This window comes from Meles meles, chromosome 15, assembly GCF_922984935.1.
Source record: "Meles meles chromosome 15, mMelMel3.1 paternal haplotype, whole genome shotgun sequence".
NCBI classification, from domain to species: domain Eukaryota; kingdom Metazoa; phylum Chordata; class Mammalia; order Carnivora; family Mustelidae; genus Meles; species Meles meles.
The window spans coordinates 29,750,228-29,767,905 of record NC_060080.1 but is presented as its reverse complement, the minus strand read 5'-3'; the positions used below and the strand labels follow the sequence as shown (position 1 = coordinate 29,767,905).

Genomic DNA, 17,678 nt, shown 5'->3' with positions numbered 1-17,678 from the left:
TGAAATCCTGTTATGTGCATGGTTCTGTCCTAGGTTGTTTTACTTGTAGAATTTCATTTAATCCTGTGAGTATTTGGTGTTACCCCAGTTTTTTCTGTTTTGTTTTAAATAGAGAGGAATCAGAAGTTCCAAAAGAATAAATAATTTGCCTGGAGTTAGCCAGTTAATTGAATCCAGAAATGTATCACCTCAAAGCCCATGATGTTCTCTGAGTGTGGCTCTCTCAAGTAGTCAAATAGACTATGACAGTGCTAAGAGCGCATAAGCAGGTATTATTACTAAACAAAGATTTTGTTTCTTGAGGCCACAAAAATATGTGATTGGTATCAGGCAAGCTTTCTTAAGTGCCCTAGGTTGAGAATTGTATATTACCACAGTGTTGGCATTTCTGAAGGCAATTTTGTGGCATGTATTCATTGATTACTGTTTACTATATTACATTGAAACTGAAACGTGGAGTGGTAAAAATCCTCTCTCTCTCTGATTTAGGAGTACTTCTCTTGATGTGGAGCCTATCTATACATTCAGGGCTCATAAGTAAGTATGTGCTTTTTCTCTGTTTTAAGTCAGCGTTATCATCACTGTACACCAGCCTGATTAGAGTATTTTATTTTCTTTCACTTACATATTTGTGTTATATATTTTTTGTATTTGGTAGCGGTTTGGGGGAGGGTTTGGGTTTTGTTTTTTGGTAAATGTAAAAAAGATAGTACAGTGTTAAAGACAAGTTTATCACTACCAGAGATCCTTGCTGAAATTAAATTTTATTTGGATAATGTTTAAATGTTATATATCTTGTGCTTAAAATAAGTTGATGCGGTAAGGTTAAATATTAAAAATCAGGGCTTTCTTTTCCCTTAAAGATAATCTAGATAAAAATATGAAGAATTTTTAAATTATCACATATGCATGCTTTCATATTTCTAGGTAAGCCTAAGAAATATACTAATTCACTTGATTTAGCAGAGAGATAGGCATATATTTTATATAAAGGGTCAGATAGTAAATACTTTTTCAGCTTTGTAGGCCATGTGTTTTCTGTTGTATGTTCTTGTTTTTAGCTTAGTTTTATAATCTCTTAAAAAATGTAAGAACCATTCTTAGCTTGAGAACTGTATAAAAACAGACCATTGGCTGGGATTTGGCCCACAGGCCATAGTTCACCAATCTCTGTTTTAGCAGCAGAACAAAACTGAGCAGTGCTTTTATACTGTTTTTATTTATCGTAGAAAGCAGAAAAATAGAGAGGCCTGTGAATAATTAAGCATTCTTATTTCTAGCAAGTCCTATTATCAGATTGATTTTGGGGAATAGAAATTGATTTTTATCTTCCAGAGGTCCAGTGCTTTGTGTGGTAATGAGCAGCAATGGTGAGCAGTGTTACAGTGGTGGTACTGATGGACTGATCCAGGGCTGGAATACCACCAACCCCAACATCGATCCCTATGACTCCTATGGTAGGTTTTCCCCTGAAGTTATGAAAGAATAAATTGTTTTCTTTTTACATACTTTATATACCATACATAAGGATAGAATGAGATATTTTAAAAATAAATCAGTAAAAGGGAACAAGGTCTTTATTTTGTTAAAAAGGATTCTTGTGTTTAGGAAACAATTTGATATATATATGTTAAAAGAAGAAGGAAAAAAATGTGTTATTCCTGAAAAACCAGTTCCTACCCCCCAAAGTTCCATTGATTGGAAATGCTGCCTTGATTGACAGCGTTTTCTTCATTTTAGGCATCTGTACATTACTTGATGTATTATTACTAATCTGTAATCATGTTTCATTGCTATGCTACATATTCATTACTATTCTTGACAAACAACTGAAGGAAAATGAATGTTACTCATATATTATTGGAGTGTCTAGGAGCTAATGATTTTTAAACTTTGTGACACCACATACTTGAAAGGTCTTAAAAATTAAGAAGTGCCCTTTTAGTCTTGGGAACAGTACCATGAAACATAAATCCACCTTATAATCTGTCACTAGATGTTACCATAAATTCTCTTGCAAAAACTCTTTAGGAATTGACTATTTTGGTTTCCTCTTATATTAAATTCTAGAACGGTGTGGAGTGTCGTATTTCTCCTAAAACCATATTTATTTTCATTTTCATTTTAGATTAATTTTACCACCAAACCTAAGTAAAGTTAAGAAATTCAGTAAACAAAAAATTTTCCCAACATTTATTTAATAAGCATGTGACATATATTTTGTGAAAGGTAAATGCCCTGTTTTTCCTTACTTCCTTTATCTTTCAAGAGGATCAGCTGTCTTTATTCTGTTTCAGGCCAACCACCCTTCCCCTTTTGCTCTTGACCTCATTCTCTCTTGTTTCTTTTGAGACTGCATTTCATTCTCTCTGGCTCTGTCTCATTCTCATCTTAAACCTTTTCTCTGTTTCCATCCCTCAGCATATAAGTAAATTTAGGTGACTCCTATCCCAGGCAAGAAAAAGCCTTTCCCTGACTCCATTTTCCTCTTTGGTTTCTGTGTATTCTCTCTTTCCTTCCTCATCTATGTCTCTTTGGTGGTAATGACTAGAAAACGCAGTCAAGAGCTACTAATTCCATGCCTTTCTCCTGTGCATCATCCCTCTGCATTCTGGCTACCCACTTAACTGTAATAAGATTATCAGTGACTGCCTAATTGGCTGATCCAATGTAAAAGGGGTATTTTACAGTCCTTATTTTACTAGATGTACTGGCATCTGAAACTGCAGACCACTCCATCCTTTTTGACGCTGAATTCTATGATAGTTTCTGTCTCCTATCCTTCATAAACTTTTATTTTTCCCACCTTAGATATCGGCATTTATCAAGACCCAGACCTTATTCATTCTTTGCTTTGTACAGGTATTTTTTTGGTAAACTGAATCTACTTGTGTGGTTTTACATGCTGCTGACTCATAAATGTCTTCTTTAAGCCTCAGACTGCCTGCAGAGCATTTCAGAGTGGCCGTCTCATTGTCCATAATCCCCACAAGTGCTGGGTTTCTTCTCCCATGTATTCCTTATTAGATGATGGCACCACCAGAATCTCCCAAACTAGAAACCCAGCAGTTAGCCTTTTGCCTTGTTCTGTTTACTATCCACACTTTATTAATTACCTATTCCTTTTGATATTACCCCGTAAATATTTCTGCAATTTGCCCCTTCTGCTTTGCCCCTTTTACCACTGCCTTCTCTTGGGTCCACATCATCATTCTCCCAGTCTACTAAAGCCGTCCCTTTGCCTTCATGTTGATTCTCTCCAGTCTGTCTTCCACACTACAGTGAGGCTACCTTATTAAATACATACTTCACCCAGCTGCTCCTGGAAAACCCTTTAGTGGTTCATTTTGCTTTCAGAATAATTTCCAAGTACCTTAATATGTCATAGAAATCCCACCTCAGAGTAGCTACTCTCATCTCATCTACTTCCTCCCTCAAACTTCACACTTCAGGATGCTGAATAGCTCATAAATTTCCTCATGTGTCATGCTTTTTGTCCTTCTGTGATTTTATAGGTGCCAACTCCTTTGCCAATGGTGGCTTCGTCTAGTTTTTGACTGGCCGATGCCTGTGTACTCCAGGTGTCACTCTCTCCGGGAAGCTTTTACTCACCCCAGTTACTCTCTGGAAACTGGTGTCTGTCACCATTATTGTATTTACCACAATGTCTTTTGAGACCAGGATAGTATTGTGTCTTAATTATCTGGGTGGCCCCGGCACCTGGCAAAGTGCCTGACACATTGTGTACTTAATATTTTATGGTATGAGTGAGAGAAGGTAGAGGACCGATACCATTATTGACATTTTAAACCTGTGTGAGCCATCTTGAGAGCACTGCTTCATAGAGCCACTGCACAGAGGAAAAAGGAAAATTTCCACTGTGACTTGTATTATGAAACGGTGCTAAGTGATCCTCTTCCTCTTTCCTCCCTCCCTATCACACACATCATTCACATGTCAGTTTTTGCTATTTGAGTATTTGGGGGTTCCTTTAGGTCTCCGTTCCCGTCCACTCAGAATAGCAGAGGCCTGTTGTTCCCGAAAATAACTGCCATTCCAAGTGTGGAGGTCAAGGGGGAGAAGTGTCCTGAAGGAGCCAGGGGAAGAAGGGATCTCTGTTCACTTCCTCAGGGAAGAGTTGTGGCTTCTCTGAAGGTGGATAAAATTCAAATGATGTGTGTTAACATGTTTTAAAAACCTAGACAAATTGAAAGAAAAAAGGGAGGAGAAAGGGAAATACCTAATTTTTTAAAGGAGAGAAATACATACTTAAAATTTTTAATTTATAAACTCTAGACTCTGCATTTACGTATTTCCAAGCCTCTTTTTAGTTATTGCAGCATTTCAGAAGAATAACAGAAACCACAAAGCATGTTTTATACTGTTCTCAGGCAACTTGTTCTGTATATTTAGTTTTTCTGGGATCTAAGTACCATTAGGGTTTGTTTCTTTTCTCTTGATTTTGCATTCTTGCTGTTTTGTATAGATCCTTCTGTTTTAAGAGGCCCTCTTCTAGGCCACACCGATGCCGTCTGGGGCTTGGCTTACAGTGCAGCACATCAGCGCTTGTTGTCGTGTTCAGCAGATGGCACTCTCCGTTTATGGAATACAACTGAGGTTGCTCCAGCCCTAAGTGTATTTAATGATAATCAAGGTACATACTTTTAAAAAATTATTCTAATGAATTTTTTATAAGACATCTTATTGTAACAGTAAGCAAATAAATAAGTAAATGATTCTACAAACCGTTTAAATTTAATTTGAAGGGATGTTTTTAAGCAGTGAAAGTATATTTGCTTGAATTTCCAGCTTAATGATTTTTAAAAGCACAATATTTGGTGAAAGAGCACACATTAAAAATGTTTTTTTCAAAATTGAGATATAATTTATATACCGTAATAACCAGATATTAAGGATATGTTCTATTGAGTTTGACAAATACGTGGCTTTTGCACCTATCAAGATCTAGAACATTTCTTTCACCTCTTCAAAGTTTCTTTGTGTCTTCCCAGTCCCTCTTCCTCTTCCATTCAGAGGTATGATTTCTTTCATCATAGATAAGTTTTATCTGTTCTAAAATTTCATGTAAGTGGAATCATACAGTGTGCACTCTTTTTGTATATGACTTTTTACTTTATTATGTTTCTGTGTTTTATCCATGTTCTAGTAAGTATCAATTTATTTAATTATGATTCATAGTATTTCATTAAATCAGTGTATGTATTTATTTACCTCTTGATGGACATGTGGGTTATTTCCAGTTTTTGACCATTATGATCAAAGCTGCTGTGAACATTCATGTATTTTTTTATGAGCTAATAAAGAGCTGGAAGTAGAGTTGCTGGGTGTTAGAAATGGTATTGTGTATATAACTTTATGTGAAATTACCAAGCTTTCCAAAGTGGTGGTGCCATTTTATACCACTGACAGCAGTGTATGAGAATTCCAGTTGCTCTACACCCCTAATTATTAACATCTGGTGTCAGTCTGTTTAGTTTTAGCCATTCTGGCGGGTTTGTAGCAGTGTTTCATTTTGGTTTTAATTTGCGTTAGTTTGGTGTGACTAATTATTTTGAGCACTTATTTTGTGTGCTCATTAGACATTAATCTTACAGCCTTCTGTAATATATACATTTTTGAACTGTTTGCTTACTTTAGATTTTGAGCCAAATATAAGGTTATATTCATGCATATCATTCTATTCTGTTTATAAATACACTCCAAGTTTAACCACCTTTTACCCTATTCTAGAAGATAGATGAAAACACCTTCTTTATTTTTGAGCTGTCATAACTTGTGTCTGGGTTTTGATGAGTTACCTGCATCTAATATTTGTATGGCTCTATATACAATAATAATAATACTAATTTGAAATTTTACTTTTTTAATTCCGTGTTTTTGGTGAATTAAAATTCGTTAAAGAGATGGGCTTTTAAAATAAAGAATTCCTATGATGCCAGTTTAAGCCTCAGGTTGTGTGGAAGCAACAAAACTTGTAGTTCATACATGTTTTCCATTTAGTTTCCCAGTAAAGGCCTGCATTCTGTGAATCTTTTAGCTGAGTAACAGGTAGAAGACTTGCTGAACAGGTAAGAATAATAAACTAGGCTGGGGCTAAAAGTAACAGAAATCATCTCCATTGAATGGTTATGAGTTAATTTTTATTCTAATGTTGAGTCTACTTCTTAAGGAAATCTCATGACTATTTGTTTTACTATTTTATGTGGACATTTTCAAGTAGACCCTCTGATCACCATTCTCTGAATATGTTCTGACTCTCTTAGAGTTGGGAATCCCTGCCTCTGTGGATCTAGTGAGCAGTGATCCAAGCCATATGGTAGCATCATTCAGCAAAGGATATACAAGCATCTTTAACATGGAAACGCAGCAGCGCATTCTCACTCTAGAATCTAACCTAGATTCAAGTATGTATACCAACTTTAGTCTTTGTTTGGATCAAACTTTTAAGCTTTATCAAAATTATAAGTACCAGAGTCAACTACAAAAAATACTTGTTATTATAAAGAGTTCTTGCCTTTTAGATCACAGAACACAGTAACTTAGAAGGATATAATGATTTACAATTGATTTTAAGATTTTGGGTTAAGTTTACACACATTTATACTATTTGGAATAGCATTTGAGCTGTTCCAAAGAGGAATCAAATTGTATTTTATACCAAATGATTGGTTTTCAATTCTATTTGAAGACAGTAATATTTATTCTGAATATAAAATAAATCTTTTTCATTTCTCATGATTTCTTTTTTTTTTTTTTTAAGATTTTATTTAGTTATTTGACAGAGAGAGAGACAGCGAGAGAGGAAACACAAGCAGGGGGAGTGGGAGAGGGAGAAGTAGGCTTCCCACTGAGAAGGGAGCCCAGTGTGGGGCTAGATCCCAGGACCCTGGGATCATGACCTGAGCTGAAGGCAGACCCATAAAGACTTAGCTCCCCAAGCACCCCTCTTGATTTCATTTTTCAAACAACTTAATTTTGAATTAATAATGTAATTTGACACAGCCTGATTAGAATGTAGATCAAGTTGTGCCTCTCAGAATCTCAAATACGAAGCTTCTTATTGGTTATAGAAAGTAAGGAAATAATTTCTCAGATTGTGAAGAAGATACTACAGAATTTTAGTGGATTCCCCCCCCCACTTTTATTTATTTATTTTGCTATTATTATTACTTTTTTAATTTTATATTTTTATTAACATATAATGTATTATTAGCCCTATGGGGTACAGGTCTGTGAATTGCCAGGTTTACACACTTCATAGCACATACCTTCCCCAATGTCCATAATCCCACCATGGTTTTGGCTTTTTAACCATTATGTTTATCTTTAGGCTTCATCCAGACAATGATAATTTAGGATGTAGTTGATAAAGAAAACTGTGTAAACATATACTAGTGTTTTAGTCTGAGAACTAATTCTTTAAAAAGAATTACCACAGGGCACCTGGGTGGCTCAGTCGTTTAAGTATCTGCCTTCAGCTCAGGTCATGATCCCAGGAATGATCCCAGGGTCCTGGGATCAAGGCCCACATCAGGCTCCCTGCTTGGCAGAAAGCCTGCTTCTCCCTCTCCCGCTCCACCTGTTTGTGTTCCCTCTCTCTGTGTGTGTCTCTTTATCAAATGAATAAATAAAATCTTAAAAAAAAAAATTACCACAGCACACTCATGTGCTTCTGTTTGTCTGTGTGTGTCTTTCTGCTTTCTGTCTTTCTCTCTCTCCCTCCTTCCCTCTACTCATTTCCTCTCAAAAATTTCCCTTATTCCATTTTGGCTTTCTTTATTTTCTCTTCCCAATCTGTTGGCCTTTGTTCTTTTCTGAGATCATGTGAGAATTGTTTGGGAGGTAGACATGAATATAGAGTTTTGAACTATTTGGATGTAAAAGAGAGAGGCAAAAAAACAAAAACTGAGATTATGGAATAGGAAAAAGAATTTTTTTTTTTTTTTTTTTTTTTTGCCAAGAAACATAGGCTGTAGACTGTCAGTAAATTTAAACTCATTTAAATATGTGACCTAAAGCTTACAGTAGTAAAATATAGAAAACAATATAAAACTAAGAAAAATGTGAACATTTTTGGAATTACCTTCAGAGTTTGTGGTCAATTCTTTGAATGTCCTGAGTGGTAAATATTGATTTTTAATGACTGCTCTAAATTAATACAATGTGAAGTCTGGCAATTTCGTTTTTTTCCTTAAATGTGTGACTATAAAGTCATATAACTTTTTGCTTTATACTAGAAGCATTTTCTGAAGAAAACTGCCAAAAATGTTTTGAACAAAGCAGCATTATTAGAATAAGTGATAATTATTTGAGTTATGATAACATGTCCTGATATTTCCTAAATTATCAGTTTGATTACTTTAGAGTTGTATGATTTCGTCTTTTATTCCTTTCTACCATGACTACCCCTACCTATTTATATTTCACTACGTTCTTCTTTTCTGGAATTTAGCTGATGTTTTTTTAAGTTGAAGTTCTGACCAAAAATGTTTCAAGGTAACAACAAATTTCATACAGAATGTCTGGGTGGCTCAGTCGGTTAAGCATCTGTCTTTGGCTCAGGTCATGATCCCAGGGTTCTGGGATCAAGTCCCACGTTGGGCCCCTTGCTCAGTGGGGAACCTCCTTCTCCCTTGGCTTGCTGCTCCCCCTGCTTGTGCTCTCCCTTTCTCTCCCACAAATAAATAAAATCTTTAAAAAAAAAATTTAAAAGGATGAAGGATTTTTTTTTTTTTAAATCAGAATAAACTAACTTTCTACTCATTAATGTCCATGGTCATTTGACTGAAAAAATCAAAGGTAGTTAAAGCAGGTAATTGAGTACTTGTCCATCTGGTGAAAAGTAAACCATTTCTAAGTTGCAAGCTGAATATGAATACTTGGAGGATTTAGATCATTGTTAGAATGATGGTTGGGGGGTGCCTGGGTGGCTCAGTGGATTAAGCCGCTGCCTTCGGCTCAGGTCATGATCTCAGGGTTCTGGGATCGAGCCCCGCATCGGGCTCTCTGCTCTGCGGGGAGACTGCTTCCTCCTCTCTCTCTGCCTGCCTCTCTGCCTACTTGTGATCTCTCTCTCTGTCAAATAAATAAATAAATAAAATAAAATCTTTAAAAAAAAAAAAGAATGATGGTTGGTAGGCCTTCAATTGATTTTTTTTTTTTTAAAGATTGTATTTATTTATTTGACAGATAGAGATCACAAGTAGGCAGAGAGGCAGGCAGAGAGAGAGAGAGGAGGAAACAGGCTTCCCGCTGAGCAGAGAGCCCATGTGGGGCTCGATCCCAGGACCCTGGGATCATGACCTGAGCTGAAGGCAGAGGCTTTAACCCACTGAGCCCCCCAGGTGCCCCTTCAATTGATTTCTGATGTTCTTTGCCTTTTGCTTATTTGTCTGATATGCCATTAAGCGGAGAACATCCTTGAAAATGTTATTATGTAAAAACTCTTGCCTACTTCCATCATTTGATTTCTATAGTAATTATTTCCTGGATCTCAATAGAATTGAATCTATTCTCAGAAACCTCTTTCCCAGAATACGTGGGATATTTTACTTAAAGTATTTCTTTTCTGTTACTTTCCTGCTAGATCTTACAGAGGATATTGTTTGTGGTATGTTATCTCCTGAGGGGAGGAAAATATCTGTATGCTGAATTTTGAAACTGAACTCTTTGCTTAGGACCATTTAAATCAAGTATAACTGACCCAGCGCTTATTCTACATGGTCAAGTGACTTTTTGTTTTATTCTTAAATAACAGGCTGGGTGGCCCCCTGCCATTAACACTGGGAAAAAAAACTACCTTCAGTTTTTGAGAGGGGGAGGGAGGGAGGGAGAGAGAGACAACAAACAAGCAGGGAGGAGGGTCAGAGAGTGAGGGAGAAGCCTACTCTCTGCTGAGCAGGGAGCCTGATGTGGGACCCCCGATCCCAGGACCCTGAGATCATGACCTGAGCCACCCAGGTGCCCCCTCTCGTCAGTTTTTAAGATGTCATATTTTTAGGAACCTTAAGAAAATCTAATTGAGTACACTAATGTTACAGCTATTTTCACCTATATTTATCTGTATTTTCTATTTTGAATGTAAACTCATAACAACTATTCTGAGATTAGAAAAAATTTTAACTCTTTTTTGAAATAATTTTAAATATGCAGAAAAGTTTCAAGAATAGTACAAAAACTAGCTCCCCTTCACCTAGATTCACTAGTTTTTAGCATTTTGCCACATTGGTGACATTTGCTTTATCACTATCTATATACTTGTATAATTTTTAATTCTGAACCACTTACAAGAGACATCATAGACTTATACTTCTAGATCCTTTAGCATGTAATTCCTAAACACAGGGACCGTCGCTGACATAGCATATTATCAAAGTCAGTAAATTTAACAGTGACACTATGCTGTTGTCTAAGTTATTATTGATATTCAAATTTGCCAGATGTCCCAATGATGTATATCCAAGAAGGGCATCCCTTCCTCTCCCTGGACCATGACATGATTTTTTTTTAACTTTGATATATCTTAAGTTAGTATTACCTTTATATATATAGATTTTTTTCCTTTAAAAGAAAAATAAAGCATCTTAACAAAACTCACTAATATAAAAGGTTTTTTTTAGAGATTTTATTTATTTGACAGGCAGAGATCACAAGTAGGCAGAGAGGCAGGCAGAGAGAGAGGAAGGGAAGCAGGCTCCCTGCTGAGCAGAGAGCCCGCTGCGGGGCTCAGTCCCAGAACCCTGGGATCATGACCTGAGCTGAAGGCAGAGACTTTAAATAAAAATTAAAATTAAAAATTAAAGAAAAGAAAAGAAAAGGGGCACGTGGGTGGCTCAGTGGATTAAGCCTCTGCCTTCGGCTCGGGTCGTCTCAGGGTCCTGGGATCAAGCCTCATGTCGGGCTCTCTGCTCAGCGGGGAGCCTGCTTCCCCCTCCTCTCTCTCTGCCTGCCTCTGCCTACTTGTGATCTCTGTCTGTCAATGAATAAGTAAAATCTTAAAAAAAAAAAAAAAGGTTTTTAAAGATTGATTTCTTTTTGATAAAGGACTTTTAGAAGGGCTTATGATAGTTTAGGTACCATTTTTGGCAGCTGTGTGATTTGCGTGAGCCATCTGATTAGGATAGAGGTAGAAGTTAGTATTGGTATTGGCTTTGTCACATGATTTTGGGGGAATCACAGCTTTTTTTAGATCTTGGTTCATGCACTGTGGTGTGGACTTAATGACATGTGGCCTGCCTGTCTCATTGTGCATATAATTGAAATTCTTTGAAAGTTACTGTATAGTGCACATAGTAGTCAGGATGCTATTTTAAGATTCCAAACCTGGTAGACCGTCAAATGAGGATCATTTCTATTTTTAAGTTTTTATTTATTTATTTTAGAGAGAGTGTGTGTGCACACATGTGCATGGGCCAGTTGGAGGGAGAGGCAGAAGGAGGGGGAGAGAGAGAATCTCAAGCGGACTCCATCCTGAGCACTGAGCCTGATATGGGGCTTGATCTCATGAACCCTAGGTCATGACCTGAGCTAAAATCAAGAGCCAGACACTTAACCAGCTGAGCCACCCAGGTGCCCAATGACCACTTCTTTTATGATGAGAAAGAGATTAAAGATCTCAGAAGATCTCTTTGTCATATTTGTCTTCAGATGATAACCATGTGATAACTCTGTATCTAGAAAGAGTGACAGTTTAAATTTGGGTAGTGTCTACATGTAAATAATTGTAGAACTTTATTCAAGCAGCAGAAGTATTACAAGTCATCAGTGACCTAGGCTAAGCCCTGGGTGGCACCCGTTGCAGGTGGAAAAGAACATTCTCATTTGTACATACCTCTAGATTTGTCAGTGTGGTATTGCTCAGGCAGTTCTTCTTTCCTGACATTGAAATTATGAATAGTCACAGAATTAAATGAACTAAAGACAAGTTAAGGTCACATCATTTACCTTTTTAGTTTCTTGGGTGAGTATTCGACTCTCTTGTATGAAGAAACAGTAGCCTTAACTACCTTGTTGCTCTTTTTTTCCCTTTTTTACAGCCAACTCTTCCTGCCAAATAAATAGAGTCATCAGCCATCCCACTCTTCCCATTAGCATCACTGCTCATGAAGACAGGCACATCAAATTCTACGATAACAATACAGGTAAATGTTTATTACAGAGTGATCAGTGATAAAGCAAAAAAAAAAAAAAACCCACCAAAAACAAACAAACAAAAAAAAAAACCACAAACAAACCCCATCATAAGTATCCTGATTTGGGTATTTCTTTAATGGCTGTATGTCCCGGAGTAGGCATAAAAGCAGATACCCTCCCAGCTCAGTTTCTCTTCATTCTGTCCAGATCTGCTAAGAACTAGTCTTCATGATAGCATATAGCATCATCTTGACTTATTTAATAGTAAGTAGATACTGTGTTTTGGTCCTAGAGCCAAGGTTACGACTATGGACACAATGAACAGGTCATTCAGATAGCAATAAAATTGATCTCTTGCCGTGAATATGTTGGGGGAAAGTAGAAACATGTTAGAAGTAGAGGCATATGATCATTATATTTTGTTTTAAATTGTTCAGTGTTTGAATAGTTTCAGTGTTGGAGATGGAAACCCCTGAGTCATTTGGTTTACTTGATTCAATTTTTCATGGACTACTCTTTTCTGTATTATAATATTGACTATCTGGTCCTGATTGATTTGAATTAGGATATGTGAGCTTTCCCATTTTTTTATTGAATTGCATTTTACTAAAGGAAAAATCCTGAAGACCTGTGTTAGAAGAAGGACACTCCGTATTAGCAGCCATATTTATCTAAGTATCTGCTTTTGACTTTTGCTGACTTTGCTTAGCTGTGAGTGATGAGTAATTTAATATTCTAATCCCTTTCTATATGTTGTTTCCACCAAAATCATGGCCAGGTTTTCTTTCCGTTCCTTTGTCTTTGTTTCAGTCTCTTCTGTTCTCACAACCCATCTAATTTGCCTATAAAGGATGCGAAGTCGCTGATTAATAACGTCTGAGTCTTAGTTAATGAACATGGCTTAAAGGAATATTTGTGTAGAAGTGACTGACTTTTCTGTTGTTATTTGAAAGAAAAAAATAAAATCCAAAATTTGAGCTTCTGTTTTTCATCATTACCATGGCTGAAGTAGGGAGGGAGATACATTGTTTTAGCTGTTATGGAAAAAGCTACTGATGGAATAACTACACAGAGAGGGGTGACTGGAGAAATCAGTGTAACAAAGTAGCTGGCATATAATCAGGGATGAGGAAAGCTATTAATAAAAAGTAACAATCTCTTTTTTTCCAAAGGCAAACTCATCCACTCCATGGTAGCCCACCTAGAAGCTGTTACAAGTCTAGCAGTTGATCCTAATGGCTTGTACTTGATGTCTGGCAGTAAGTACATCAACTATAGATTATTTATTTATCCTTATTAGTTTCATGTTAATGTAATGTTTCCTTTCATTTTTTTTTTTCCTCCCTTTTGATGCAGGTCATGACTGTTCAATACGTTTATGGAACCTAGAAAGTAAGACGTGTATCCAAGAGTTCACAGCTCATCGGAAAAAATTTGAAGAATCAATTCATGATGTAGCTTTCCACCCATCCAAATGCTATATAGCCAGTGCTGGGGCTGATGCACTGGCTAAAGTCTTTGTATGACACAATGCATCATCTTCACCTTCTAGCTCTTTATAAATAATCAACTGCACAAAAAGAGATACAGAAGACCAGGGCAAGAATCAGCCTGTCTTGCCCTTTTGTTCTGCTGAAGGAGCACAGAGAACATTTGTTAAAGTATAGTTTTGCAATTCGTATACTGTTTTCTAAAACTAAGGTTTGTTCAGGTTGCTGCAAGCTCAGCTGAATCTATGAGCCTGAAAACTGTTTCAAATTTTCCCCCAAATAGGAGCTTTTATTTCTGAGGTTGTTCTAATTCGCTAGGCAGGCCTGAGCGAACGTAAGTTTAGCTTGTCCCTCTTGAGTAAATAGGGCACGCTATAAAGGATAATTAAAAAGCTTGATGACTGGGAATGAGTAGAGGAAGAACAGAAATTTAGACCTAGTTCTCCCCTGAGAAATCTTGTTAAACACATTAGGTAGTCAAAACAATAATCTTGACCATATCTGCTGTACTAGCCCCTAAGTGCATAAGGACCAGGCAGTGTTCAAATGAGATTTTAATTTAGCTCTTCTTTCATCTGTGCACATAAAACACCTGGCAAAGCATTTTACCTGTTAAAGGAAAAAAAAAATGCAATACTACGTTAAATATATTATTATTCAGAAATACTAAACAAATATTTAGTTTGTAAGCAGATTTCTATATTGTATTACAATTTTGAAAATAGATTTGGTACCATTATAAAGTTTAGCTGTCAAAATCAGTCATCATTATGAATAGTTGGTAGAGTCTGCTTTTACTAAAGGATTTAACTTATTCAGGTTTGAGATTCTGTTTATTTTTAAGGGCAAGCAGGGCATATCGTTATAATAATTTCTGTTAATTTGAAAAATTCACTTTATTCATGTGATATTTATAATACCAGAGTGGTTATCTCATAGATGAAATCTTACCTTTCAGTGGTTTGAAAAGACAGAAGTTATCTGTGAGTACTCATTTGTCAAACCCCACATATCATGCTTCAGATGACCTCTTGCTCTTTCTTTGTCTCTCATATTCAAATTATCTGACATCTACTGAAAAGAGTTTATAATTATTACGTTTTAACAGCCCAGAGGGTTTGGTTAATGTCAGGCAGCTGCTTTTGCAGTACTAAATAAAGCCAACTATTTTGTACCCCAGAAATCCTCCATTGATATATCCAAGAAGGGGAATCCCCCTGGAAATCTGGATGGAAGAGTTCAGTGCATAACCATAAGCTAAAGAGTTCTCTTTCTCTCTTCCTACCCCTACCCCTCCTCCATTCTTTAGTTGGAATACACAGCATGTTTTAATAAGCAGTGTATCAGTGTTGTTTCTGGGGAAACAACTATCCTAAAGAACCAGGCTTCCCTGAGCTCACCTCGCCCGTGAGCCACGTGTGGCAGCTCTTGGGATTCCCATGACCCCACTCTTTGGACTTGATGTATAGACCTTATCCCTACAACTGTCTCACCTGTCTTTACAGTCTTGTTTGCCACAAATGTCAGAGACCAATGTAGAAATTAGAAATAAATACTAATGCCCGATGTTTCAGCAAAATGTATATGTAATAGTTCTCAGATTTAAAAAATCCATATCCATAAATATTTTAACCTTTTAATATAATTCCTACATGCCTATCCCCACATATCCCATTGTCATAACAACAACACTTCTGATGATATGTATATCTACTCCTTGAAAACATATTCTTGTGGTGATATGGATAACAATTGACAATTTTTCTTTAAAATTTCTGTTTTCTGCCTCTAGAGTTTTGCAGTATACAGGCAAATTTTCTTTAAAGATGTGTGCTAGATTTGCCGATTGATATACAGATATGCTTTAATATTTTGACACAGCTACCTTGTCTTTACTCTGTGCTTTGGTTAACAGTGGGCTCAAGGGACTCCTTTGTATAATCAAATGACTTGACCTGGACTTGAGCTACCAGGTGATTGTTTATATTATTCCCATGCAGATATAGAATTCCACATTTTGTTTGGTTCATTCCTCTTTTGGTTCTTCAGTGAGTGAAAAAAATGGTGTTGCTGACCTAACATTTATACTGGAAAATTCCAGTCAGGTGCCCTTACTTGGAGTGTTTATGACAGATGAAGCGATTGTTCTACCAGTTACTGCTTTAATTACCTCCCAAGGTCTTCAGTGCCTGCTTCACTTTTGTCACTGAGATTCTCAAAACCAAGACATTCTCTTCCCCTGCTTTTTATATCTCATGATTGAAATTTTTCTGTTAGTGAAAAATGACCCATGAGATATGTAGACTGTAATGCAAATGGTGGAACTGTTGAAAGTTCTTTAGCAAGCCAGTGCCATGTCGTTGGAAACTGTACACAGAAACAGAGATTCTTCTCTACTAGCACTGTGTGATCTCAGCCTAGAAATGAGCCAAAGCTGTCTTCCAACCTGATAGAAGCATAGACACGTGTCTGATTTCCCCCCGCCAGCCTATAGAAAATTTAATGAAAATGCACAAAATGAACAAATTCAAGATTCAAACTGTCATTGAAATGCTTTCATAGTGCTTGGTTTGTAAATATTTCGGATGAAATATATTGGGATAGTATGAAAATCAGCAGGAGAAATAAGGTCCCTGCCTTATTTTCATATGCTGTGGATACATTTCTGGGAGCTTGCAGCACCCTTCTCAAAACCCAACTGTCATATGGAGCTCATTTGCTACTCGAACCCTAGACAGATATTTAACATAAGTGATATAATGACCTTCAGTATTTTTCTATTGAACAAGTTTAGCAATTTTTGCCATTAAACAGATGATTAGTTATGCAAAGTATTTAGCTTTTATAATCATTTTAGTTATGACTAAAAGGAGGGAAATTATGCTGCATCACTGATAATGAACTTTGTGAAAAATTTTTTGTTTATCTGACTTTCATTCCTTCAGTATTCTTGCTATAAATTTCTTTTGGAGATAATGATAAAGATTTATTTGAAAATGTCTAAAATGTATGTATATTTTATAAATATATATTATATATATTTTAGGAATATATATAATATATAAACTATATATATATACATATATATATATGTATGTGTGTGTATATATATATATATATACATATATATATATAAAAACCATAGGTGCATTTTACTGTTTTGTATTTTTGTTTTTAGAGGTAGTGTACACCGCAGGTAATGATGAGTATGATGAGTGTTGTGCTGTTTGCTTTTGCAGTATAATATATAGTTCTAAGTGTTTAAATTACTGTATATATCATATTCATTATAGGCTAGCATGCTTGTTTTAAAGACTGTCATTCTAGTTTATTAAAATCTGAATGTAAGAAAACCTGGCTATTCAAATGTGAATTGAAAAATATTCCATTCTCAGTACTGAACTATTTCCATTGAACATTCAGGATTTTTAACAAAACAGATATCATCAAGAAGGCAATAGCTAGAGAATGAGAGGTGCCTTTAAATAAAATACAAATGCAGCCTTACAGTGAGGATGAGAGTTGAGTTGGGGGGGTGGGGGGGGCTATGAGAGAGAGAGAGCGCGTGTGTGCGTGTGTGTGTGTGTGTGTTATCTGTGGCGGTCCTGATTTGTGACCATCAATGTCTTCAATGTATCTGCTCAACTTCTAGGATTTCAGGGGACATTTCATGCGTTGTCTTTGTGCTCTTCTGAGCACCGCATGTATTTTCCAAGGATTTTGAATGTGAATTCCTAGAAATTTCAGTAGAGAGGAAAATAACTATTCTTTCACTATTGTCAAGTTCAGGTAAAAGGAGAAATTATTGGTTCACCAAAATGATGGGATCTCTTAGATGTTGGCTAAGTAAATTTATTTTTTAAAAATGTGATTTTTAAAGGCCCTCTTTTTTAGGACTTCATATATTTCCCTCCTACACGAGAGCATGTCATGAAATTCTTATGTGATGAAGATTCAACTAGTAAAAATTATTTTTAGATTAAACACCTGAACTAGTTAAAATACCACCTAAGAATAGTGTTTAAATGACATCTA

At 36.2% G+C, this 17,678-nt stretch overlaps 1 protein-coding gene across 2 annotated transcripts in view; it reads left to right on the top strand.

Annotated features, from left to right (window-relative positions):
- The window catches only part of STRN (striatin), a 109,688-nt gene extending 92,536 nt beyond the window's left edge, over positions 1–17,152 (top strand). For both annotated transcript variants that reach the window (XM_045978986.1, XM_045978985.1), the window contains 7 exons: positions 490–537; positions 1,336–1,457; positions 4,487–4,654; positions 6,285–6,425; positions 12,057–12,161; positions 13,326–13,412; positions 13,510–17,152. In XM_045978986.1, the coding sequence (XP_045834942.1) occupies positions 490–537; positions 1,336–1,457; positions 4,487–4,654; positions 6,285–6,425; positions 12,057–12,161; positions 13,326–13,412; positions 13,510–13,679 (841 nt within the window). In that variant the 3' untranslated portion in view covers positions 13,680–17,152. The remainder of the gene's footprint in view (positions 1–489; positions 538–1,335; positions 1,458–4,486; positions 4,655–6,284; positions 6,426–12,056; positions 12,162–13,325; positions 13,413–13,509) is intronic.
- Positions 17,153–17,678: the final 526 nt, after the last annotated feature.